Consider the following 26,244-nt stretch of genomic DNA (forward strand, 5'->3'; position numbering starts at 1 on the left):
TTATCATCACTCTAAAATGATCTGTATTTAGTTCAATTTTACGAATTTCTCCACCAAAATGAGTCTGCATATGCCGGATGTACCTAGGGATGTACCCTAGGATGTACCCGAGGAGTAACCATTCGAGAAATAGTACCACTTTAATTTTGTTATATGGTTGTGACATTATATCAACAATATCACAAATGGTAACCATACCAGAAATAATTGTCTTATGATTTCGACAGTTTCACCTTTGGTATTTGATTATGCGGGTATTTTTAATTTACAGAAATAAAAAAAAAACTAACGTTTCCGGTATGTTTCCGGTAAATGATATTCCGGCAAAGGCCACACAACCCCCGTTTCCAGAAGTAAAAAATTAGGTCAACAAATTTCACCACCTGGGCGGCGGGCTTAACCGACGATGTTTACTTCATCGTTTGCGGGTGGGCGGGCTAGCGGTTTTCCCCCTCCTACTCGAGGGTGCACTCAACTCCAGACTTCAGAACAAAGCAGTAGACTGCAAATTTTCCGCCTTTTTCGCGTCCGCCGGGGCGCTGCATTTTATTTTGGAACTGGGGCAGTTGATTTTATACCCTGGAAAATAATAGTTCGCCAAAAATGATGTCCAAAACCAAGCTGACCCTGGATTGGAAGAAGCGCGTCAAGTCCGAGTACATGAAGATTCGCGCCAGCAAGCGTCACAAACGCGCGGACGAGGTGAAGGCGGCCTGGAACGGGAACCGGTAAGAGTTTAATCTTTTTGGTTTTTTGGGGACGTCGACTGATTTGGGTTTTTGTTTGTTAGTCAAAAGTTGCTGAATTTGCTGGTGAAGGAGAATGACTCGTGGCTGACGACGAACGCCACCTGGATCCAGAACGACACGGAACTACCCCACGTCGAGTGTATGAAGAAGGCGGAAGTGGTGAACCATGAGGGCGCCCACCAGACTATTCCGATCCGGGTGATTCCGGCGGTGACACCGATTCCGACAATGTACACGTGGGCGCCGACCCAGCAGAACTTCATGGTCGAAGATGAAACCGTACTGCACAACATTCCTTACATGGGCGACGAGGTGCTGGACCAGGACGGGTCGTTCATCGAGGAGTTGATTAAGAATTACGACGGGAAGGTGCACGGGGACAAGGAGGGCAGCTTCATTGACGATTCCATCTTTGTGGAGTTGTGCCACGCGTTGATGCAGTACACAGGAAGGGACGTGGACTCGAACAGCAACGATAGCTCAAAGTCGGGCAAGGCTGCTGCGGTGAAGCCGACGGCGGATGAAGCTGCCGGACCACAGCCATCAACAAGTGGCACGAAGGTGCCGCCGGCCAAAGCCAAACCAGACAAAGACGAAGGTACCGTCGACATTGCCGCGAAGGACGATTCACTGCCTAAATTCAAGCTGGAACCTTTTGTAGTACTCAAGAAGGAAGTTATCGACGAGAAACCATTTCCCTCGCCGATAATCTTCCAGGCCATCAGCTCGCAGTTCCCGGACCTGGGCACGCCGGAGGAACTGCGCGAGCGGTACATCGAGCTGACGGAGCGCGTCGACCCGGAGCGGCCCCCGGAGTGCACGCCCAACATCGACGGGCCGCGCGCCGAGTCGGTTTCGCGCGAGCAAACGCTCCACTCGTACCACACGCTGTTCTGCCGGCGTTGCTTCAAATACGATTGCTTCTTGCACCGTGAGTATGACCCCGTTGCCTTCCCTAACACTTTTGAGAGTCCTCTTTCAGATGATGATCCGTTGTTCGCGTACGGTTGACTTGTCCCTTTATTTTGGCACATATTTTTTTCTGTAAATCAATTTCGATCCTCTTTCAAAAACACTTCAATCGTTCGGCAAATATCACACTCACAACACCCGCAGGAAGTCCTGCTGGCGAGCAGCCGAATCGTAAGTTACCTAACTGGCAACGATCTTCCTGCAAATAGTTGTTTAGTTGTTTTCAAACCGCCGAGCAAGTAAAACAAAAATTAATGCAAAATTTGCGTGGACAAATTCGAAAGCAAAACGATCATCCTCCTAAAAAAAACACACACAATCATACAATTTCACACAATCAATCGAAACCGATCGGATCAATGTGATTGGAACGTCGCAGGACAAACCTTTTTTCCGTTAACATTTCTGGCTTTTCCCTCTGTTTCACATCATAAAACCGAAATTATCCCACACATGTGCGCTCATACTTCATCATCATCATCATAACCCAAAATTGGCCATCATTCTCACTGGGACTTTTCACTCACCAAACGGTGCGTTGTTTAACACATTTTCTTATGATTTGTCGTGCAGGTCTCCAGGCGTGCCACCCGGGACCGAACCTGCAGAAGCGCCGCTGGCCCGAGCTGAAGCAGTCGACTAAACCGTGCAGCGCGACCTGCTACATGCTGTTGGTGAGTTCTCCTTTCCTTTAACTTGATCGTGGTGGTGATTGCAATCGGTCTTAATCGTATTTTTTCCGTTGCTGATCGATATTTTTAATCCTTATTTCTCTATCTACCATCAACAAATTACGACAATAGTTGCAATAAAGAAAATTTCGATAGGTAATAGAAACAATCGAAAAATTGCTAAAATTGAAAAAAAACTAAAACGAAATTTCTAAACTCGAGTTTAATTTTCAAAATTTCGGATAAAAAAAATATTACAAATGCAGTTACGCTACTATTAAAAATTTGCTAAATATCATGAATCAATGAAAATATGGATTTTCCCAAGCTTTTACTGATCTTTGTCCGAACCTGGAGTTTTTTTTTGTTAAACAAAAAAAAAGGTCCAATAAACCAAAATTTTATTTTTTAGCATTTTGGGTGTTTTTGAATACCAAACTTTTAAAATGATTTTATGTATAAACCAAGAAACTCTAAAATTACATGATTATAAATTTAAAAATATAAGGTCGAAAATACTACAGATTCCAATAATATTAATTTAAAAAATCGTTGATTTGAAAAAAAGAAAAAAGAAAAATAATTTCAAAAAAATCAAAACTTGCAAAATTTACAAATTGAGCAATTCTCTGAGATTTCGGTCATTCGATTTTTTTTGTATTTTTTAAACCGGCTGAAACTTTTTTGGTGCCTTCGGTATGCCCAAAGAAGCCATTTTGCATCATTAGTTTGTCCATATAATTTTCCATACAAATTTGGCAGCTGTCCATACAAAAATGATGTATGAAAATTCTAAAATCTGTATCTTTTGAAGGAATTTTTTGATCGATTTGGTGTCTTCGGCAAAGTTGTAGGTATGGATACGGACTACACTGGAAAAAAATAATACACGGTAAAAAAAATTGGTGATTTTTTTATTTAACTTTTTATCACTAAAACTTGATTTGCAAAAAAACACTATTTTTAATTTTTTTTATTTTTTGATATGTTTTAGAGGACATAAAATGCCAACTTTTCAGAAATTTCCAGGTTGTGCAAAAAATCATTGACCGAGTTATGATTTTTTTAATCAATACTGATTTTTTCAAAAAATCGAAATTTTGGTCGCAAAAATTTTTCAACTTCATTTTTCGATGTAAAATCAAATTTGCAATCAAAAAGTACTTTAGTGAAATTTTGATAAAGTGCACCGTTTTCAAGTTATAGCCATTTTTATGTAACTTTTTTTCAAAATAGTCGCAGTTTTTCATTTTTTAAAATTAGTGCACATGTTTGCCCACTTTTGAAAAAAATATTTTTGAAAAGCTGAGAAAATTCTCTATATTTTGCTTCTTCGGACTTTGTTGATACGACCTTTAGTTGCTGAGATATTGCAATGCAAAGGTTTAAAAACAGGAAAATTGATGTTTTCTAAGTCTCACCCAAACAGCCCACCATTTTTCAATGTCGATATCTCAGCAACTAATGGTCCGATTTTCAATGTTAAAATATGAAACATTTGTGAAATTTTCCGATCTTTTCGAAAACAATATTTTCAAAATTTTCAAATCAAGACTAACATTTCAAAAGGGCGTAATATTGAATGTTTGGCCTTTTTGAAATGTTAGTCTTGATTTGAAAATTTTGAAAATATTGTTTTCGAAAAGATCGGAAAATTTCACAAATGTTTCATATATTAACATTGAAAATCGGACCATTAGTTGCTGAGATATCGACATTGAAAAATGGTGGGCTGTTTGGGTGAGACTTAGAAAACATCAATTTTCCTGTTTTTAAACCTTTGCATTGCAATATCTCAGCAACTAAAGGTCGTATCAACAAAGTTCGAAGAAGCAAAATATAGAGAATTTTCTCAGCTTTTCAAAAATATTTTTTCTAAAAGTGTGCAAACATGTGCACTAATTTTAAAAAATGAAAAACTGCGACTATTTTCAAAAAAGTCACTTAAATATGGATTTAACTTGAAAACGGTGCACTTTATCAAAATTTCACTAAAGTACTTTTTGATTGCAAATTTGATTTTACATCGAAAAATGAAGTTGAAAAATTTTTGCGACCAAAATTTCGATTTTTTGAAAAAATCAGTATTGATTAAAAAAATCATAACTCGGTCAATGATTTTTTGCACAACCTGGAAATTTCTGAAAAGTTGGCATTTTATGTCCTCTAAAACATATCAAAAAATAAAAAAAATTAAAAATAGTGTTTTTTTGCAAATCAAGTTTTAGTGATAAAAAGTTAAATAAAAAAATCACCAATTTTTTTTTACCTTGTATTATTTTTTTCCAGTGTAGTCCGTATCCATACCTACAACTTTGCCGAAGACACCAAATCGATCAAAAATTTCCTTCAAAAGATACAGATTTTAGAATTTTCATACATCATTTTTGTATGGACAGCTGCCAAATTTGTATGGAAAATTATATGGACAAACTAATGATGCAAAATGGCTTCTTTGGGCATACCGAAGGCACCAAAAAAGTTTCAGCCGGATTAAAAAATACAAAAATTAAAATTAAAGAAAAAAGACCGATTCCGTAGAGAACTGCTCAATTGTAAAAAAAAAGAAAATTCTAAGATTTAAATATGTTTGAATATAAAACTCTTATCCTCAAACATAAAAATATGCAAACATAAATTTCTAAACATTGTTGTATTCTCAATGTAAAAAGAAGATTTGAAATTCTGAATTGAAAAATTTGAAATTTGTTTTTTTTTAAATGAATCCAGAAAAAAATTGGACGATTTTTAAAAAGCTTATAAAAATTCAATCAGCTTAAATTCTTAATTTTTTTTTATTATTGCAAAATAAAAACCAATAAAATTGTTATGAAATGGGATAGATAAAATTAACAATTAAAACAAATAATTTAAAGAATTTTAAAGCATTTTGTTCTTTAAAAAAAATAAAGTCAAAAATCATAAACCTAAAAAAACGGAAATTGAACAGGCGAGAACTTTCAAGACTTCCTGCGGGTTGTCAACAAATCCGCTCTTCGAAATACTCCTCCTTCAACAACTGCGATATTAGTTTTAAGCCAAACATAGATCAAGGGATTTTTTTTTCTCAAATTTTATTTTCCCTAAAAGAGCACTCAGCTAGCAAAATCTAAACTTAGAAATACATATGTACCCTCCCTGCAAAGGTTTATGAATTGAAAGGTTCTTCAAATCTCTGAATTGCACATGTAACATCCTGGAACAGAACTGCTAAATTCTATTTGAATTGAATTAAATTGAAATTGAATAGTTCTAAAGTTGCAGAATTTAAAAAAAAAACATTTGCAGTGGTCTAAATTAAATAATTTAGACCGCTGCAAATATTTTTTAAAGTTTATGTCGAACATAAACTTCAAAAAATATTTGCAACGGCCTTAAAATAAAAACAAAAAAAAAATAATAATAATAATAATAATAAAAAATTAAAAAAAAGAAAAAAATACCAGGAATAAAATATAAAAATCCAAAAACGTAGAAGTTTAAAAACCTCAAGTTTTTGGACTAGAAATAAAAATTTTAAAAAGTCAAAACAAAACTAAAAATATCGAACTAATGGACGTATTAGGTCCATAAACATATAAAACACAATAGCTTATAGGCCCCCAAAACCAAAGCTAAAAACTCGATTCGCCACCTACATTCGAGTAGGAGAACTTTGGTGCAAGGTTACGTTTACGTTTTTGCGCGATAAGTGCAAAGGGGAGTGAAAACTATTTTAAGGTTTTTTAAAAGAAAATTGATCTTTTGGAATAAAATAAAGTTAACAGGAGGTAAGAAATAAAAAGTTCTATCGACTGACTTTTTGATTTTTTTGCTAAGTTGCCTTTTTCATTGAAAATTCTGTGATCCGGATTGAAAACGCGAGAATGAGGTTAGATTGCTAATTTTGAAAATCATTCCAATTACCATTTTTCAAGCAGAGCTTTGCTTTTATGGTAGAAGTGACTTTAAAAAATATTTGTCCACTTGAATAATCTACATTCTCAATTGATTAGTTAGGTTTTGGTTGATTAAAACATTCCCTTATTTTGAATCAGATAATGAACAGGTTAAATCGGCCATCACAAAAATATTTTCGTTTATATCAATTAAGCTACTTATTTCTTACCTGAAAATGGTATAATTTGCTATTAATGTCGATTTTATGATGAAATAAAACCATTTCAAATTTCAAACCAACTTACTCGCTGTAGGTTATAATGAAAACATCACCCCGAGTTTCAGCGCCCTCTAGTGAGGGGTAATTTTGACGTTTGATTGCCTATAGGCAATCAAACGTCAAAATTACCCCCCACTAGAGGGCGCTGAAACTTGGGGTGATGTTTTCATTATAACCTACAGCGAGTAAGTTGGTTTGAAATTTGAAATTGTTTTATTTCATCATAAAATCGACATTAATAGCAAATTATACCATTTTCAGGTAAGAAATAAGTAGCTTAATTGATATAAACGAAAATATTTTTGTGATGGCCGATTTAACCTGTTCATTATCTGATTCAAAATAAGGGAATGTTTTAATCAACCAAAACCTAACTAATCAATTGAGAATGTAGATTATTCAAGTGGACAAATATTTTTTAAAGTCACTTCTACCATAAAAGCAAAGCTCTGCTTGAAAAATGGTAATTGGAATGATTTTCAAAATTAGCAATCTAACCTCATTCTCGCGTTTTCAATCCGGATCACAGAATTTTCAATGAAAAAGGCAACTTAGCAAAAAAATCAGAAAGTCAATCGGTAGAAGTTTTTATTTCTTACCCCCTGTTAACTTTATTTTATTCCAAAAGATCAATTTTCTTTTAAAAAACGTTACTTAATCCACCAGAAGGTGGTTGCTGCCTTCCTCCTGAATGCTTTGGCTAACGCTTACTTAGTAAAGACACTATACATCTGAGTGCTGCCATCTATGATAAATTTAATTATTCATTTGAAAGCACTGCAGTGTTTGTGTGCGTGCACGGCGTGCACTGAGCGGAAAGTTCCGACAGCTATCCGCCGGAGCTTTCAAATTATGTAAATAATGACCCTTTTTAGTATCAACCAAAACAGTTTTTCTAACATAACTTTTGAAGTACTGCACCAAACCGGATGAAATTAAAAAAAGACTTACAGGACCTGAAGGCGAAACCAAAAACATAGATCCGGACAAAGTCGGTCGGGCCAGTTTCGAGAAAAGTGAGTGAGAAAAAAAATTCTACGTCCATCCACACGCACAGACATTTGCTCAGAATTTGATTCTGAGCCGATATGTATACGTAAAGGTATATCTAGAAGGCTTATTTAAAAAGTTCAATTTTTGAGTGATTTTATAGCCTTGCCTCAGTGAGGTGAGGAAGGCAAAACCTTAAAATAGTTTTCACTCGCCTTTGCACTTATCGCGCAAAAACGTAAACGTAACCTTGCACCAAAGTTCTCCTACTCGAATGTAGGTGGCGAATCGAGTTTTTAGCTTTGGTTTTGGGGGCCTATAGGACCTTAAAAAAGCTGTGTTTAGGGAAAACTCCGCCAGGTGGCAGTGATCGCAAATTTTTTGTACATGCTTAACTTTTGAAAACGACGAAACTCTGTAATAAATTTTGAAAATGACTTATATTTTTAAAGTCAAAAATAAAAATTGACATTTTAACTGATCCGGGTGCTTAGGGTGTTATTCCGACTGCTTAATTTGCGTTTAGATTGTCCATAACCATGAATGTTCCGTTAATCGTTCAAACAAGGCGTCATTGACTAACAACGATTTTCAATTCAAGTGTAAGTTTTGACTGATGGGGTGGTTATGCCAAACTGATGCTAGTTAGTATCAAGGAACTCTTAGTTAGTTTCCCCGTCAATGATTTTTTTTTTTTTTCTAAAAAGCATTTTAGGTATGCGAACTCCTTTTTCAGTTGATTTCCAAATTATTTTGTTATTTTCACAAAGTTTCAGTATAAATGAATGTGTTTTTATGATGAAGCATACATTTTGAGTAAAGTCAGTTCCTTTGTTAAATATGGATTTTGATTGCATGAGTTGAGTTCTGAGACAAGCTTTTTGAATTTTAAGAGGCATATATTTATTATATTTAATCAATTTTTAATACAAAGGCGCCAATTTATTGACAAAAACGTATCTGAAACAGCTTTCAAAATTTACCCCAAGGACGGTAAAAGTTATGCATTTATTTTTCAAAATTACTATGTTTCATTTACCGATGATCTATATTTTAAAATTGTGTGAAAATATTCTCTTATGTTAACAGAAAATCCACCCGAACATGTTTTTTTCCAGTATACTCCAGTATATTTGCTTTGCAGTAAAACATTTATTAAAATTTCCTGAATCCAGGCCAAACACATGTTAATTTGTGTATTTTTATTTAAAAAAAAATATATATATTTATATCCGGCCCGCTTGGCCAAAGGTTGGGCACCCCTGCTATTTAGATTTTTAAATGCAAATCACAATTCTTGCCTACTTATTAATTTCAACTTATCTACATTTGCATATGAAAATATACGCTCGGTAAACTGGATTTTTTATGGCAAACTATATTTGCGACTTCCATAATGGAGACTTGCATGCAATTTACGTCCGACGTTAAATCATTCACGTCACGACGTCAATTCAAGTGAAAGCCGTTTTTAGACCTGAAACGGTTCTTCCACCTGAAATGTTTGAGGTGGAAATTTTCAAGATTTTCCGGGAAAATCCTTACAAAAACAACTTCAAATATCTTTTTCGAAGTAAGCAAGCATGTTGACAAAGATTTTGCATGAAAAACATGCGTGAATTTGTGAAAAACTATTTACGTCTACAGATGAACCGGTAACGTAAATTAAACGACGTTAATTCAGGAGTTATGAGAACACACCCAAACAAACATACAAACAAACTCGTAAACCAGATTTTGACAGTTTGGAAGTTTGCCAGGAAATGCAGAAACGTCAGCCTGCATACATTTGGCTTTGTTTGCGAGTAGGGGGTAGACTTCGACGAAACTTACGCCCCGGTAGTTCGATACAGTTCGCTGCGGTACCTGTTTGCCCTGGCCGCGAAGCACGACCTGGCTGTGGATCAAATGGACGCCGTGACTGCCTTCCTCCAAGGAGACCTCGACGAGGAGATCTACATGGAGCAGCCACCATGTTTCACCGACGGTGAACAGAAGTCGCTGGTCTGCAAGCTGAACAAGGCGCTGTACGGGCTCAAGCAGTCGAGTAGAGTCTGGAATCAGAAGCTCGACGCAGCTCTGAAGAAGTTCGGACTGGCCCCGACGAAGTACGATCCGTGCGTTTACCTCAGCAAGAGCGATGGCAACATCCTGATCGTGGCCATCTACGTCGACGACCTGATGATCTTCAGCAACAACAGCGCAAGGACGAACAAGCTGAAGAAGCAGCTCAGCAGCCACTTTCGCATGAAGGACTTGAGAGCCGCGAAGCACTGCCTCGGAATCCGGATCGAGAGGACGGAAGATGGAATCGCCCTGGACCAGGAAGCGTACATCGAATCCGTTCTGAAGCGGTTCAACATGAGCGAGTGCAAGCCGGTCAGCATCCCGATGAACGCGAGCGAGAAGCTGTCGAACGAGATGAGCCCGAAGACCGAGGCCGAGACCGCGCTGATGAAGGACGTTCCCTATCAAGAAGCGGTCGGCTGCCTCATGTATCTGGCCCAGAGCACGCGGCCGGATATCCTGTTCGCGGTCAACACCTTGAGCCGGTTCAACCGGAACCCGGGACCGAAGCACTGGAACGCGGTGAAGCACCTGCTGCGATACCTTCGCGGCACAGCTACGCGCAGGCTGGAGTACAAGCGGGACGCTGAGTCGGAGATTGTCGGCTACTGCGATGCTGACTGGGGATCGGACCCGGACGAGCGCAAATCCACAAGCGGATACATTTTCTTGGCGCAAGGAGGAGCGATTTCGTGGTCCTGCAAGAAACAACCCACGGTGGCGCTCTCGACGTGCGAAGCCGAGTACATGGCGGTGTCTGCGGCTGTCCAGGAAGCGTCGTGGTGGCGCGGGATCTCAACGCTGTTCGGATCCAACCAACCGATCGAAATTCGGTGCGACAACCAAAGTTGTATCGCCATCGCCAAGAACGGTGGCTACAACCCCCGCACGAAGCACATCGACATCCGGCATCACTACATCCGGGATTCCCTCGAGCAAGGTGTGGTTAAGCTGGAGTACGTGAGCACGGACAACCAGATTGCCGATGGACTCACGAAGCCGTTGCAGAGGATGAAGCTGGAAGTGAACAGGAGTTCAATGGGCATCTCTTCATCTTCAGGAGGAGTGTTGCAGTGAGAAGATTGAAGCAAGCCATGAATTGAAGCTGTACTTACAAACCATTACTAATCTAACTATCGTACAATAAACACCTACTTTAAAGCGTACTCTCGATAATTACAAAAAAAATCCTTAATTTTAATAAGACGAAACCCTGAAAATTTCATGTTGCAAAAAAAATCTGTGGCATGTATATAGAAATTAGTAGAAGATTTAAATTTCAGTATATTTTGTTTTACATTTTCGGATATAAAACTAAACTTGTTTTTCCTTCGAAATTTCGATAGTAAAATTTGGATCTAACATTCTCGACGGTAGATCAACATTAGGGTGACAACAAAAAAAATAGTTTAGTCGCACCCCTGGCTCGATTCCTCAAGTAAAATTAGGTATCTGTGAGCAAATTGGTTAGGGTTTAGAGGTCGCTGTAGAACGTTAAAGTTGGAGAACAAAAATGTTTTGGTACAAAAACGTCTTTTTTAAATCGATAATACATAGATATAGGGTTTTTTCTCAAAATTTATTTTCCCTAAAAGAGCACTCAGCTAGCAAAATCTAAACGTAGAAATATGTATCCTCCCTGCAAATGCTTATGAATTGATCTCAGTTGAAAGGTTCTCCAAATCTCTGAATTGCAAATGTAACATCCTGGAACAGAACTGCTAAATTCTAATAAAAACACAAATTGAATTGAAAAATTGAATTAAATCGATAATTACTTATGAGGATCAACTCGGATTGCTTTGCAAAACTGTAGAGCGTTTCACATTGAAATCACACTTTTGATCATGCTTAATTTTGTCTAAGGAATAGAGCCAGGGAGTGTCACCCAAGATTTTCCAAAATTTCCCATTTTTCTTGTCACCCAAAGCCTACCTACTATCGAGGAATCTTGCACCAGTTTCAACTCTTATTTTCCCTTATCCGCCACACAGGACGGCATGAAGGAGCGGCTGGCCGTGGACAACAAGAACAAAACGCCGATGGATTCGGGCAACGAGGCCAGCTCGGAGGACAGCAACGACAGCAGCCGGTACAGCAAGGAGGCCCCCGTTATTCCGGGAATCGGTGCGGTCGCTTCCAACGGTGGCACCACCGCCCGCCTGAGCACTTCGGTCAACAACTCGGCCACGCTGCTGAACTTGCTGGACGCGGCCGACGAGGAGTGGAACGGGTCGGACAAGTCGTTCTTCCGCTCGCTGCAGACGATCTACCTGAACAACTACTGCGCCATTGCGGAGGCGATGCTGATGAAGACGTGCCAGCAGGTGTACCAGTTTGCGCAGAAGGAGGCCGCGGACATTCCGCTGATCGAGACGAACAAGGACAACACGCCGCCCCGTAAGAAGAAGAAGAAGCACCGGCTGTGGTCGATGCACTGCCGCAAGATTCAGCTGAAGAAGGACTCGAGCTCGAACCACGTGTACAACTTTACGCCGTGCGACCATCCGGGCCCGTGTGACGCGAGCTGTCCCTGCATTCGGGCGCAAAACTTTTGCGAAAAGTTCTGCAACTGCAGCAGCGACTGCCAGAACCGGTTCCCGGGCTGCCGGTGCAAGGCGCAGTGCAACACGAAGCAGTGCCCGTGCTATCTGGCGGTGCGCGAGTGCGACCCGGACCTGTGCCAGACGTGCGGCGCGGAACACTACGAAATCTCGAAAATCACCTGCAAGAACGTCAGCGTGCAGCGGGCGTTGCGTGAGTTCAAGTTAAGTTGAAGAGTGTTGATGAACTTACATCTGAATCTATTCCACAGACAAGCACCTGCTGATGGCGCCGTCGGACGTGGCTGGGTGGGGAATCTTCCTGAAGGAGAGCGCCCAGAAGAACGAGTTCATCTCGGAGTATTGCGGTGAGATCATCTCGCAGGACGAGGCCGATCGCCGCGGCAAGGTGTACGACAAATACATGTGCAGTTTCCTGTTCAACCTGAACAATGGTGACAATTCCTGAACACCCCGCGATTGAAACCAAAAAAAAAACTCAACCCAATTTCTCTTGCAGACTTTGTCGTGGACGCGACCCGCAAGGGCAACAAGATCCGCTTCGCCAACCACTCGATCAACCCGAACTGCTACGCAAAGGTGATGATGGTGAACGGTGATCACCGCATTGGAATCTTTGCCAAGCGCGCGATTCAACCGGGGGAGGAGCTGTTCTTCGACTACAGATATGGACCGACCGAACAGCTCAAGTTTGTCGGCATCGAGCGGGAAATGGAGTTTCTCTAAAGTTTATGTGACAATTGATGTTTTAAAATTAGATTTATGATAAATATTCTTAAGTTTTCAAAAAATTACATTGAATAAAAGTATAACCTTCTCACACACTCTTAGCTACGTTCGCAATGATTGGCTTTGGCCGCGCCTTAAAAAGAACCTTTTGCCGAACGACCGCCCGCACCAGGTACTCCGTCTTGGGGACGGTTTTGTGCTCCACCGCCACCGTAGAGTCGAGCACGGTTCGGTTGGAGGACGCGATCGAACTGTCCAGGTGGCTGACCTGGCTCACGTCCAGCATGGTTTCGTTGTCCTCGTCGTCGTCCTGAGTTCTCTGTTGTTGTTGTTGTTTGCCCCGGGTGGAACACTTTTCCATGACCAGCAGCGGTTTGTCGATCTTCTGACAGCGGCCCTGCAGGATGTGGTGACCGATGATGAGGATCTAGAAGGCGCGATCGTTAACCATAGGCTATTCAAGGATTTTCTTTATAATTCTTACCGGTTGGCCGTATTTGTTGTACAGCAGATCGCCAATAAACTGGCCGTCCATCATACGGTCGCCCCGAACCTCCAGGTCACCCTGCAGCTCCACGATGCACCATTCCTCGATGTCGCCTTCGGCGTTGGGACTGCGAAAGTAACAAACGTAAATTTATACTCCAAATGCCAAATTGATTTCAAGTCGAACAGCGGCCCAAACAATTGCACAACGCGTGGCTACTCATCGCAACAGAACAAATCTGCTGAGCCTGATGACGCATATTACAGCCTCTCTGAAGAGAATTGGAATCTTGGATTCTAATAAGATCAAACGCGTGGCAACCGATTTCCTCAGGTTGATATGATTTTAAGTCTTGTACCTTAAGCTGGCATTATATAAAAAGGAAAGTGGGATTCCGAATTCGCATCATTCGTGAACCGGTCAGCAGTCAGTACACTAAAGTGATTAAGAGATATTACAATTTTATGTCAATTTTAAGAGCTTAAAATAGTAGTTTATGCAACAAGTTGCAAAAAGAGGATTTTTTCAGCACGAGTCGTAAATTTATCCAACGAGGTTCACCGAGTTAGATAAATACGACGAGTGCTGAAAAAATCAAGTTTTGCAACGAGTTCCATACAACATTTTTTGCAATTCCGAAAAACACCCATTGAGTGAAATTTTAAGTCAAATTTTCATGTATTTGTCAATAAATCTTTCAAATCAAAACAATGTTGAAAAGTGTTACTTTTCGAAACAAGTGCTGAAAAGTTCAACTTTTCAGCACCCGTTTCAGTGCTGAAAAGTAGAACTTTTCAGCATTTATTTTGAAAAGTGTTGCTATTCGATTCTGTTTTTTTTTTTTTTTTTTTTGGTACAGAAAAGTAGGCTATTTCGTCGTTCAAGAATGACAGGAAAAGGAAGTAGTTTCACGACGGAATTGCAAAAATGAAGTTTTCAGCTGTAATAGTGCAGCAATTCCCCACGAAAACAGCATGGAAAAAAAACAAAAGTTCTCGGATCGGGCTCAAAATTTGTCTGGGGGTTTGCTGGCCGAAATAATTAGACCCGTATTTTTTTGTTTGGCCATTTGGGTGACCTACGCCGTGTTAGGGTGGTCTGAAAAATTGCCATTTTCGTCGATTTTCGCAAAAACCACTATTTTCGAAAAATCATAACTCCTCGCCATTTCAACCGATTTCAATTGTCTTATACGCAAATGAAAGGTGATAAGTTGGCCTTTCAAAGAAAAATAATAAGAAGTTTCAAAAATCTAGCCTAACATATGAAAAGGGCGTATGAAACATTAAAATGCCGTTTTGACGGTGTCTGGATCAAAGAGCCTATGTCTGGAAATATTTTTATCGGATTCCTCGGACATTTTTACGTAACATACTAAAAAATGGGAGGAGTTCATTAACAGGATTCCGAGATATGATTTTTTAAAAATAAAATCCGTGTTTTTCGACGCGCCGCGCGCAAAAACCGGAAAATGACGAAATCGGCAAAAATCTACTTTTTTCACTAAAACTGCGATAACTTTAAAATTTCAGCGATGACCTATACATGTCAGGGTACCAAAAGTTGCGTCTTTCAATTACAAAAATGTTGGTACCCTCACATGTATAGGTCATCGCTGAAATTTTAAAGTTATCGCAGTTTTAGTGAAAAAAGTAGATTTTTGCCGATTTCATCATTTTTCGGGTTTTGCGCGCGGCGCGTCGAAAAACACGGATTTTATTTTCCAAAAATCATATTTCAGAATCCTGTTAATGAACTCCTCCCATTTTTTAGTATGTTACGTAAAAATGTCCGAGGAATCCGAAAAAAGTGGTTTTTGCGAAAATCGACGAAAATAGTCATTTTTTAGACCACCCTAACACGGCGTAGGTCACCCTAATGGCCAAACAAAAAAATACGGGTCTAATTATTTCGGCCAGGGAAACCCCAGAAAAATTTTGAGCCCGATCCGAGCACTTTTGTTTTTATTCATGCTGTTTTCGTGGGGAATTGCTGAGTGATAATCGAGGTGATAATTAATCTAAGCACGGCAGTGAATGTAGACAGTAAGTAACCTGATTGATTGAAAATCACGTTTTAGACGAGTTTTGAGGACGCTGTATCTTTTTATAGGAGCAAGTTAGCACCATACTCTCTTCGGGAAAATTGTAGAGAACCTTCCAGAGCATCCGAATATGAATCCGGTTTTGATATAGCGTGAAATTTTTAAATACCAAAATTTAAAAAAAATGATTTTTCCCATACAAATTTGTATGGAAAATTGAATCGCTTTGCGCAAAGTGAGGACTAAACAAATCGTTCCCAAACTTTGGGGACTTGTTAAGGACCATATAAGGAACCAAAAAGTTGCTGTGCTGGCTAAATTTTGACAACTTTATTTTTTCCCATACAATCATATTACACCCTAATGGACCACCCTTTTCCAGCCTTATAAACACAATCAAAAGTTACGAAATTTATTTCACTCCTGTAGCTTCACAAATCACGTTTAATGCAACATTAATTGATATTTTAGTTGTTTTGATGCTTATTAGTAAAAGTAGTGTCTTATTTCAACATATTAACTCTATTTTCAAAAATGTTTGTTTTGGTATATGTGACTACCCAAGTAACCATCCAGCACTTAAACTCAGCCACACTTCGGCATTTAATGCGCTTTAACAGCTGCGAGTAAAAGCTAACCAGTTTTTACGTCAGCACTAACAGCTACTATAGTGCTGAATAATGACCGCAATTGGACTTTACTCGGCTGGTTTAGTGCTGGCCTCGACTGTTTTTGCCCACCCCTGCGGAAAATGTCAAAACAAAAAAAAACAGAGAGCAAAACAAAAGTTGCTCTCTCTCTCTCTTCCCCTTGCCTTCCCGAATTCTATTCTATTTTTGGAATGTTTATAACTGCATTACCGACTTGTGATTGTGCTTTGATGATGATGCTCTGCAGAGAAGTATGGAAGTTGACATCGCTGTTGTGGAGATAGTCCTGAGCCCGTGTCCTCACGGCTAAGTGAGTAGCAATTTTCAAGTGCGATTTCAAAGCATGTTGTTGTTTACTGTTTCAGACCAGGCCATTTTGATGTATGCTGTTCTTGATCACATTTAAAAAGTTTTTTTAGTTTTCTTAAAAGCAATTGACATACTTTATTAATTATACATATTTATATTTCATATTATTACATAAAATAAATCACTTTTTACACAAATGCATCCTGCAAGTTTGCTTCAATGTAATCTTCAACTACAAAAATTCCTGCCCCCGGCAAATTCCGTAAGATCAACTGCTTTGTTGATCATGTCGTCTTTGCCGTGCTGCGAGGCCTTCGGTGGCGCATCTGACGTTGTGGGTAACTGCATTCTCTTGCAGGTTCCGGAAATCCCACGGGCCATCGTACACTGAAGATTATCCGGACGGGGCTTGCCAACAAGCAGTTGCTGGAACGGTTGCTTTCTATTCTTCCTCATGGTGACGGTGCAGAGTTTAGAAAATGCTGAAAATGAATAATGCAACTCTTTGAAATAATAATTCATCTAATTATTTCACATACTTACATGAAAAACCAATTAAAAAACTTAACCAAAACGAAAAAAATCGATGCTCATTTCAAACAAGACGACGAGTGAGCGAGAAGTTTGTTTTTTTTACTCTCTCTCTCTCTTTCACTCTTCACTCGAAACCAGAATCGTGTTGCCAGTTTGATAAATAATTTTGAAAGTGTTGCTAGGCGTAGCTCTAAATCAGCATTATAACAGCTATTGACTGTGCTGTTGAGTCAGTGCTGATTTGCATTAACAAATGCTGTTGGGTGGCTAATCAGCAATAGTGGTGCCAATATCCTGCTGATTAATGACTTTAGTTAGTGCTGGATGGTTACTTGGGTATTTGTATAAAAGTGGTATAACTTCATGGAAACTATGTTAGAAAGGTCCCTAAAGTCATTTCTTATCTCCTTTCAACGTTGTATTAGCCGAAATTGCTTGTTTTCTATGGTGGCCCATTCTGCCCCGCATCCTGGAAAAGTAGTCGAAAAAACTTTTTTATTACAGCGGCTCAAAATAGTTAGGCCGTTGCAAATATTTTTCAAAGTTTATGTCGCAGTTATAGAATAATTGAAAAATTAAAAAAAAAACAACGTTTTTTATATCTAGAATTCTCACTGGTGTTTCCTAACCAATTTCTAGTAGGTACCTCTCGATGAACTAAACTTCCATGAACTACGACGGAATATGTTTATAGGATATTTATTTATAGGACGTTAATTAATCGAAATGATGGCAGAAATTTATCGAATTGATAATTCTTTTTTTCTGCGTGCCCTTCTCACCAATGAATTTAAATTCATTCATTCTCACGTGAACGTGAATGAATTCTGTTTTCGCCGCCAAACGCTGAGGCTGACGCATTTTTCCACCTTCCTCAGTAGAGTTGTAATCGTCCAACAGACTACATGTTCTCCACTTATCTGGTAAAGTTTTACTAGTTGCAACAGGTTGCAACGTGTTTCAAAAAGTGAAAAAGTTATCTGTGCAATGATTAGGCAACGTTGAAATTCTTTCCACAAGTGAAACAAATCTGGAAAGAAAAGTAGTGAGAGTTCGGTATCTCATCGAACCAAAATTTGACTATATTGTTGCACCACGTGTAATGCGTTTCCACCGGTTGATACAACTCGTACCTCGAGCCGGCACGGTATAAGAAGGGAGGTGTGATCCCGGAATTTGCATCATTCGTGAAACGTACATCAAGCACTACAGTGATCAGGAGCACTTTTATGTCGGAGCAGATTAAAGCTTCAGGATGAAGTTTTCGGTTGTAATACTGATGATTACTGTGAGCATGGCAGTAAATGGAGACCGTAAGTAATCTGCAACCTGTGGGGTTAAGCTCCGGGACAGCACTTAGGGATGACTTCGTTGAAGATCGTCGGATATTTTTTTTTTTTTTGTAGTTTCTTAACATTCTAAATTTGGAGTACATTAGGATACAACAAAATGAGTCAAATTTAGTGGGCATTTCAGGGCATGATACCCTAGGTGAACTGAACACCTAGCTGGATTTGGCCCTGCAAAGTTTTAATCAATCAAAACAATAAAAATTCCTTTTTCAACCAACTTGCAACCTACTCACTGGGTTTAAGATCAACATGTTAACACGGATTGAAACTGAAATCTTCTTGTCTGAATGATTAATGATGACTCAATTGTTGTCGTAAGACAATTCAAACTTCTCGTTCGAACGCGTTTTGAGCCTTGTTTATATGGGGAAAGATAAAGATTTTCAAAATCTATAGTAAGATTTCATCACCTTGAAAATAAAGTTGGTGGTTGATGAGCTAGGGCAAAATCTAAACGCAATGGAAATTTTTTTTCCATCTCTTCGTTTTTCAGCCAACCCAAATTTCCGGCAAATTCACCCAACAGTGCACCGAAACTCCAACGCCAGTGTGACATCGGTTCGCTTCTACCTGAACGACACGTTTTGGCAACTGGAGCTGGAACCCAAGACATACCCAGAGACCGTGAGGGTAAATTTTGTGCTGAATGGCACAAACTCTGAGAATGATCTTAACGTCCCAAATTTTCACTATCAGGTAGAGTTGCTTTTATCTGTGGAAGGTTAGACGAATTACGACAATTTTTATTTCAGGGAGTTGTCCTCGGAAAACCCTTGTCCAAAGTTGCAGTCTCGATCTGCAACGGTGACCACATTCAAGGGGAAGTGTTTGATGGGACGGACGTGTACGGCCTGACTTACTACGATGGACAGTATGTCACGCGGTACCCTCAAGAGGCTGGCAATTCGTCGAACGGGGTAATGCCACGATGTCCGTTTGTAAAAAAAAGTAGAATCTAATCCTCTCATATTTGCTATTACAGATAAGCCTCTACGCTGGAAAAAAGCCGGAAACGCCTCCCGTTCGTATCGCGATGGGCATAGTGGTCGACAAAACTGTGTTCAAAGAACATGATCAAAGTCCCGAAAAGGGGATTGATTTCTTCTTTAGCATTGTAAACATCCTCAATGCTCTGCTGGCGAAATTCAACATCGTGCTCGATCTTACCAGAATCGAAAACTGGACCGATAAAGATTACATCGAAATGAACTCGTCAAGCGATGTACTGTTGCCCCGATTCAACAAGTACATCAACAGCCAGATGCTTGGTCGGGATTCGGTTGACTTCGTCGTCCTCTACACGGCGAATTTGTCGACCGAAGGAGTGTCCATACGCGGATCCATGGGCTCACGACGCGGTTCCGGTTCGGTCGTTATTACGAATTTCCACGATGTGGTTGTCACCGCACATACCACGCTCCACGAATTGCTGCATCTGATCGGAGTTGGACACGACCAAGGCGGTGAAGATTTTCTCATGGCGGTAAAAACCAACATCTTCGCCAATGCAATGGTGAGCAAGGACAGCATAGCTGAGTTAAACGCTGCCATGCCGAAGATATTGGATCGACTGCTGCAGAAGCATCAGCAATGGACGCCGATCTCTACTGGGGAGCAATCCGGTGGACCAAGTTTTGATCTTGAAACGGAGAAAGGTTTGGCTTGGTGGCAAATCAGCCTCATTGTATTTGGAGTGTTGTGCCTAATTGTAGCTGTCGCAACGGTCATCTTGATCTGTAAGCGTCGACTATCGCAAGCGCAAGCTGTGGACCGTCCCGGAGATTGCAAAAACTGATGTCAAAGCCGTCGCCATGGACACGGCGAGAAAGTCCAGCGTTGAAACGAAGACCGGTGTGACTGATTGGTTGAGTACCTCCTTGGCTGTCAGTGGAGTCACGGACGACCGGTCCATCGGAATGGAGAAAGCCACACTCGCTCGCGAATCATCTCGCAAAAGTCTGACCAGTGGCTACGTGTCGCCGTCGCAGGTCAGCTTGACCATCGAAGATGACTCATCGTAATAGACGCATGCCATATTTTAAAGAAATTAAGATAATTAATTAAGCGTACTTCATAGAAAGACACTTGACAGACTTGCGAAACAGTAAAAGAAATTATTTTCAAGACAGACCTAGCCAGTCCACCGTTTAAAAACTGGTAGTAAGACTGGTAGTTATATTTTATTTTATTGTGATGTTTTAGCAGTATTTCGGTGCCTCTGTGCTGGTTTTCCTATCTAGTTAGCATAAGAGAGCACAGAGGCATCGATTTCTAAAATTATTGATAAAAACGAAAACGAAATGATTTGCTCAACAGAAAGCATGCTAAGATCGTCAAAAATCCAAATCACAATCACCGAGCGATTAACCCATCAAACAGAAAAATTTAAAAAAATAGTTTAAAAAAATTACAAAAAAAAATCATTTTTTTTTTTAATTTTTGAGTTGCAAATTTGATTTGCACCCCAGCGCTGCAGATGCCCTAACAGATTAAAGACTTTTAGAGGAAAGCAAATCCTTTCCGCCAGTGCTAAATTGATTTTTTTTAACTTTTTTCTTGCTGTTAATTTCTAACATGAACCACTTGAGTTAATGTTGCATTGCCATTAGTAAATATTCGGAGGTGAGTTGTGGAAAAAAAAGAAGTTTAATAATTATAAAAAAAGAAGTAAAGTTTTTTAGGGCAATACTATGAAGGGATTAATAACGACTTAATTAGTTGAATACAATTTACTAGCTATTGTTTATGTTTGTGCAGAATTTGTTTAAGTTTTAACATTACTTTGACTATTGTTAGGTATTTATTATTTATAAATATTTATTGAACAAAATCAGCTCGATGTCTAGAGTTTTCTTTAAAAAGGTCCTATAAACAACATTTTCAAGTTTCGCTTTTTGGGTGTGTTTGAAACCGCCTTAAGTAAGGGTATTTAAAACACTCAGAAAGGAAAAAAAAAGTTTTGTTTATTGGACCTTTAAAAAAACTCCAGATATACAATAGCAACGATATAGGGTAATATCATGATTTTCAATTAAACTCAAACAAGTTGAGATTCGAAAAATCAGCCAATGTAAAACAAAACATGTGGAAAACCTAACAATCAAATAAAACTCAAGTATACTGTTTAGAATGAATACCAATCTTTTATTTCAAACAACAAGCCCCGAAATCCCTTATCCCCTAAACTTCTTAAACAGCGGATGCAGATGCTCCTTCTTCTTCCTGAACTCCATGTACACCGCGTCGTCCGCGCCGGACATCGAGCTGAGCCCGCCGGTTCGCTTCGACCCGCCCGGCCTCGGCGCTCCCCCCTCGCCCGGAATGCGCTCGTCTTCGCAGTCCATGTCGGACGCCGACAGAACCTGCTGCAGCAGCTGGCCCTGCTCCTCGCGCGTCTTGTAGAACAAATCCGGATCGCTCTCCATGCCGGCCAGGTGCGTTATCACCTTGTAGCTGTAGCCCTGGTTCACCAGGAACCGCTGACGCTTGCGCGAGTAGCCCATCTCGAGTGTGTCCTGCGAGACGAGCGTGTAGAAGAACGCGTTGTACTCTTCCGCGATGGCGCCCTTTTTTGCGCGCAGAATACGGCCGAGACGTTGCGCCTCCTGACGTCGGGAACCTCCGTGCGAGGAGATCTGGATCAGGACGTTCGCTTCGGGCAAATCGAAACTGGTGTCGGCAACCTTACTCACGAAGATGGTGTTCACTTTGGGGTTGAACTTGAAGTTCTGCAGGATCTGGATTCGCTCGTTCTGAGAGGTGGGGCCGTAGATGTACGGTTTGTTCATCTTGATGGCGTAGTGCTTGAGGGCGAACACGTTATCGCTGAAGACGATCGTTTTGTCGCCACGTTTCTCGTGGTAGCGGATCAGATACTGACAGGCGCGGAACTTTTGCGGGTTCATTACGTACAGCAGCATCTTTTTGGACGTCTTCGTGACGAGATATTCGCGGTAAAACTCCGGAGCCATCGGGCACCACACTTCGGCGCACTGAACTCGGGCGATGTAGCCTCGCTTCTGCAGCTCCAACCAGTTGGCTTCGTACAGCTTCGGCCCAATGAGGAAGTTCAGGTCGGCAATCTTGTCGTCCTCACGAAGCAGAGTGGCGGTCAGTCCGAGCTTACAGTGCGACTGCACGATCGTCAACACTCGACGGAACATCTTGGCCGGAATGGTGTGCACCTCATCGAGGACCATTATGCCCCACTCCTGCTCCTGCAGCCAGCGCATCGTTTGTTCCGCCTCCCAGGAACGCTTCTGGGTGTGCGTAATCATGGAGTACGTCGTCACCAGGATGCCGCAACCCATCGGTTTGTCCTTGGCTTCCGAGGTGAATCGACAGATCATGCTGTCATCGGCGGTGGACCACATCTTGAACTGCTGCTTCCACTGTTCCACCGAAACTCCGCTGTTGCACAGAACCAGGGCACGCTTGCGCACCGTACAACAGGCCGTAACCCCAACCAGAGATTTACCGGCACCGCAAGGCAACACAATAACTCCCGAACGGGCACGTCCATTTCCGAACATCTTCCGCAGACTCTTCTCCTGATACGGACGCAGCACAGCTGCCGGCTTCAAGTCGATGTTAATGTCCGCGTTAATCGTATCGTTTCGGAAATCGTACTCCGCCAACAGCGGGAACTCAATCTCGATGCAACGCTTCTGCAGCACCTCAATCTTCTCCTGGTTCACCTCAAACGAAACGGTGTTGAAATTCGCCTCTTCCTCCTCTTCCTCGTTGTCCATTTTGTCGTAAAAGTTCGTAATGTCGTCCGGAACCGGAGCAGCATTTTCCGGCTCGGCCGGTTTCTCCGCCTCCGCAGCGGGCACCACCGTCGTCGCCCCAATCTTGGTCGTCCCAAACGCCGTAATTCCCTTCTTTTCCATGGTTTGCGTGATAAACCCTTCCCCTTCATCGTTGGTTCGCCGCAACCGGCACGACTGAATCACCGGATCCTTCAGCAGCTTCTGCAGCACCTCCGGATGGGGACTCTCCACAAAATACTTGTTGTGCTTCAGCACCAGCTTGACCTTGCCGTACGATAGCGTACACAGCCGGATAAACTCCTGGATACCGTCGGGGACAGTGCACTTGCTGAGTCGCTTCAGGTACTCAATGATATCGTGCGTTTGCAGCCCCACCGAAACGGCCGCGTACAGACTATACGCCGTCAGCTTGTACTCGTGGATGTGTTCCGGACTAGATTGAAAAAAAAAACCGTAAATTACTTCATATCTACAATTTAAAATATGTAAAATCAAACTCTTACCGACAAACCGGCTCAGATATCGCAATCAAAAAGTCGTGCGCGTGCTTGTACACCGGCGAAAACGACTCCAGAAATATGTGCCCATTCGGCGCGACCCACAGCGGCCGCGACGCATTATCCGGCTTCAGCTGCATCTGCGACCGGTAGTCCTTCGCCCCGTACTCGTCCTCCCCGATTCCGTCGTCGTTTTTCTCCGCGTTCTTGCTGGCCGCTCCCGGCACAAATTCACCCCCGGCTCCGTCCATGCTGCTGTCATCATCATCGTTCGCCAGCGACGAGTACGCATCGTCTTCCGGACGGCGCTTCTTCCACTTATTTTCCACGAAGCCACCCGTGCTGGAACCCGCGGCCGAGCTGCTCGAAGGGCGGTCCTTCTTCGAAGATTTCTTCGGTGGACCCATCACGGCGCGAGGGGGTCACTAGCGTTTCGATTTTAACGTGACAAATCCGGATTTCGCTACGGAATTCACGACGGTACGTGTTAACGCGACGAGGAGCACTTTTGTTTTGTTTTGACACGTTTGACAGTTCGCTGTTTACCCGGCCGCTCGACAGATGTCATTGCGAGCGCGAATAAAATTGCCCGAAAATCACGAGTTTTTAAATTTAGCAATTTCAATAAAAATTGTACTTACTTTCTTATGTAAACCGGCATCTTAAGATAGCAGTAATCCTTTTCCAACAATTTACACCACAATTGCACTTGAAAATTGATAAAAAAATTAACAACCGGCTGATCAATCGCGAACACACATTTGTTTTGAAGATTGGCGCCCAAACAAAAACGGGGTTTCGACATTAGAACGTTCCATCAAACGACTGAAATCTGCCACATGGGACAGTTAAGTGTGCCGATTGTTTCGACGTAGGACTGCGTTTGTTGTTTGCCTCTTTTATTGTGGATTTTAGAGATTTTGCAACAATCGTGAAAGTTGTAAAAAGATCTCCAATAACCCACTGAGAATTTTGGATCGAGCTTCGACTCGATTCAGGCTCGATCTCGAGCCAAAATTCTCAGTGGGAAAGTGCACACCTCACAGCAGACACGCAGAAAAATATTTTGTACGATCAGCCTGTACGAGGTTTGATTGGGTCCTCAAATTTGGTCCTAAAATGAAGCTTAGATTGCTGATATTATTGCTTACAGCGATAAAGTTTATTTTTCTGAGTACAATGACCCTTTGTACGACCACAAAGAGTTTAAAATGGATTTTTAAATCAATTTTGAAAAATTATCCTCGCGGTCCTTCTGAAAAGAAAAGCTCCTACTTGACAGTTCGTTCCAAGGGGACCATAGTTGATCCATCGAAAAAATGTTGTCTTGTCAATATTTTTATTTGCGTTAAAATGAAAAAAAGGGGTCAGAAATCTAGTCAGAAATGGTTTTTAATTGTGTTTTTTATCGTTGTACATAAAAATTTACATAGGGCTTTAGTACCTAATTCAACAAAATTTTTGTTGAATATAATCAACGCCGATTTTGCGTTGAAACAAACCTTGATTTTCTCAATTCCACAAAAAAAATTCGCTGTTTTGAAAAAGTTGCTTTGACGTTTTTTCAACATATATTCAACGTTGATTCAACAAAAATCTTGATTTTCAAATCAACAAAACGTTTTGTTCATTCAAATATGCCTCATTTTTTTTGCGTGTGGAAAGTGATGGATTCGATTCATGTCTGGCTCGGCAAAGTCAGATCCCTTGAAAGAGTAAATCTGATTTTCCAATCCAGAGGTTGTGAGTTCGAACGATTTATACACCATTCGATTTAACAATTTTTCAGCAATTGGGGACTAAAGCCCTATGAAAATTTTTATGTAACGTAAAAAAATTTTTATGTAACGGTAAAAAACACGATTAAAAACCATTTCCGATCACTTTTTTTCATTTTAAGGCACACAAAAAATTTGACAAGACAACATTTTTTCGATGGATCAACTATGGTCCCCTTGGAACGAGCTGTCAAGTAGGAGCTTTTCTGTCAAGAAGGACCGCGAGGTTAATTTTTCAAAATTGATTTAAAAATAAATTTTAAACTTTTTGTGGTCGTATAAAGGGTCATTGTACTCAGAAAAATAAGCTTTATCGCTGTAAACAATTATATCAGCAATCTAAGCTTCATTTTAGGACCCAATTTGCTATCAAGCTTTGAACAACGGTTAATAAACTAAACTGTTAAATTTTTCAACATATTTTAAAAATGCTTCGAACTTTCAAAAAAAACTGTGCACTCCCCATACGCCGAAAAATGGCCACCGAAAAAGAGCTTCCCTAACACGAACCGATATCTAATAGGGGGATGGCTTTGTAATTTTTAGATCACAATTTCCACTTTCCTCTAACGAAATCGACTACGTCGTCTATTTTTAGACGGTAACTCAGCATGCTTACATTTTTAATTTAAAAAAAAAAACGTTACTTAATCCTTCTTAAGGTGGTTGGTTCCTTCCTCACATTCAAAAACTATATTAGGTTGTGTGTACCAAATAGTTTTTACCAGGACAGCAGAAATAAATTTCTTATTTAAACAGCTCCCCAAATTTGGGAACGAAAATCTTTTTTTTTTATTTATACTTTATACCCTTAAAAAAATGTTTTTGATTACCCATACAACGATGTATTGCATGATTGATCCGGCCATCATTTCCAGCAAAAAAAACCTGAGATCCGGCTTCTGATAAGTTACAGGGTG

The 26,244-nt window shown here is 40.6% G+C and overlaps 4 protein-coding genes across 6 annotated transcripts; 2 read left to right on the forward strand and 2 right to left on the reverse strand.

Moving 5' to 3' along the window:
- Positions 1–527: 527 nt before the first annotated feature.
- On the forward strand, positions 528–13,002 carry LOC120416716 (histone-lysine N-methyltransferase E(z)). 3 transcript variants are annotated; one of them, XM_039578541.2, is made up of 8 exons: positions 528–728; positions 791–1,347; positions 1,411–1,680; positions 1,866–1,892; positions 2,295–2,395; positions 11,603–12,365; positions 12,424–12,606; positions 12,672–13,002. In XM_039578541.2, exons 1-8 carry the CDS (start codon positions 604–606, stop codon positions 12,896–12,898), a joined length of 2,253 nt encoding a protein of 750 aa, XP_039434475.1. In that variant the 5' UTR covers positions 528–603; the 3' UTR covers positions 12,899–13,002. The 3 variants fall into 3 exon arrangements, with proteins under 3 accessions (XP_039434475.1, XP_039434473.1, XP_039434474.1); XM_039578539.2 differs by having other exon boundaries at positions 791–1,680; XM_039578540.2 differs by lacking the exon at positions 1,866–1,892 and having other exon boundaries at positions 791–1,680.
- LOC120416718 (chromosome transmission fidelity protein 8 homolog) lies at positions 12,990–24,320 on the reverse strand. Its single transcript, XM_039578543.2, has 3 exons — positions 24,188–24,320; positions 13,386–13,515; positions 12,990–13,328 (listed from the first exon to the last, which is right to left on the reverse strand). Exons 1-3 carry the CDS (start codon positions 24,205–24,207, stop codon positions 12,990–12,992), a joined length of 489 nt encoding a protein of 162 aa, XP_039434477.1. The 5' UTR covers positions 24,208–24,320.
- On the forward strand, positions 17,975–21,411 carry LOC120416717 (zinc metalloproteinase-disintegrin-like 2d). Its single transcript, XM_039578542.2, has 4 exons — positions 17,975–18,238; positions 18,771–18,973; positions 19,030–19,194; positions 19,260–21,411. The coding sequence occupies exons 1-4, from the start codon at positions 18,181–18,183 to the stop codon at positions 20,070–20,072; spliced, it is 1,239 nt and encodes a 412-aa protein (XP_039434476.1). The 5' UTR covers positions 17,975–18,180; the 3' UTR covers positions 20,073–21,411.
- Positions 21,396–24,034, reverse strand: LOC120416715 (general transcription and DNA repair factor IIH helicase subunit XPB). The gene is made up of 2 exons (XM_039578538.2): positions 23,553–24,034; positions 21,396–23,482 (listed from the first exon to the last, which is right to left on the reverse strand). The coding sequence occupies exons 1-2, from the start codon at positions 23,951–23,953 to the stop codon at positions 21,451–21,453; spliced, it is 2,433 nt and encodes an 810-aa protein (XP_039434472.1). The 5' UTR covers positions 23,954–24,034; the 3' UTR covers positions 21,396–21,450.
- Positions 24,321–26,244: the final 1,924 nt, after the last annotated feature.

This window comes from Culex pipiens, chromosome 2 (assembly GCF_016801865.2).
Source record: "Culex pipiens pallens isolate TS chromosome 2, TS_CPP_V2, whole genome shotgun sequence".
In the NCBI taxonomy this organism is placed as follows: domain Eukaryota; kingdom Metazoa; phylum Arthropoda; class Insecta; order Diptera; family Culicidae; genus Culex; species Culex pipiens.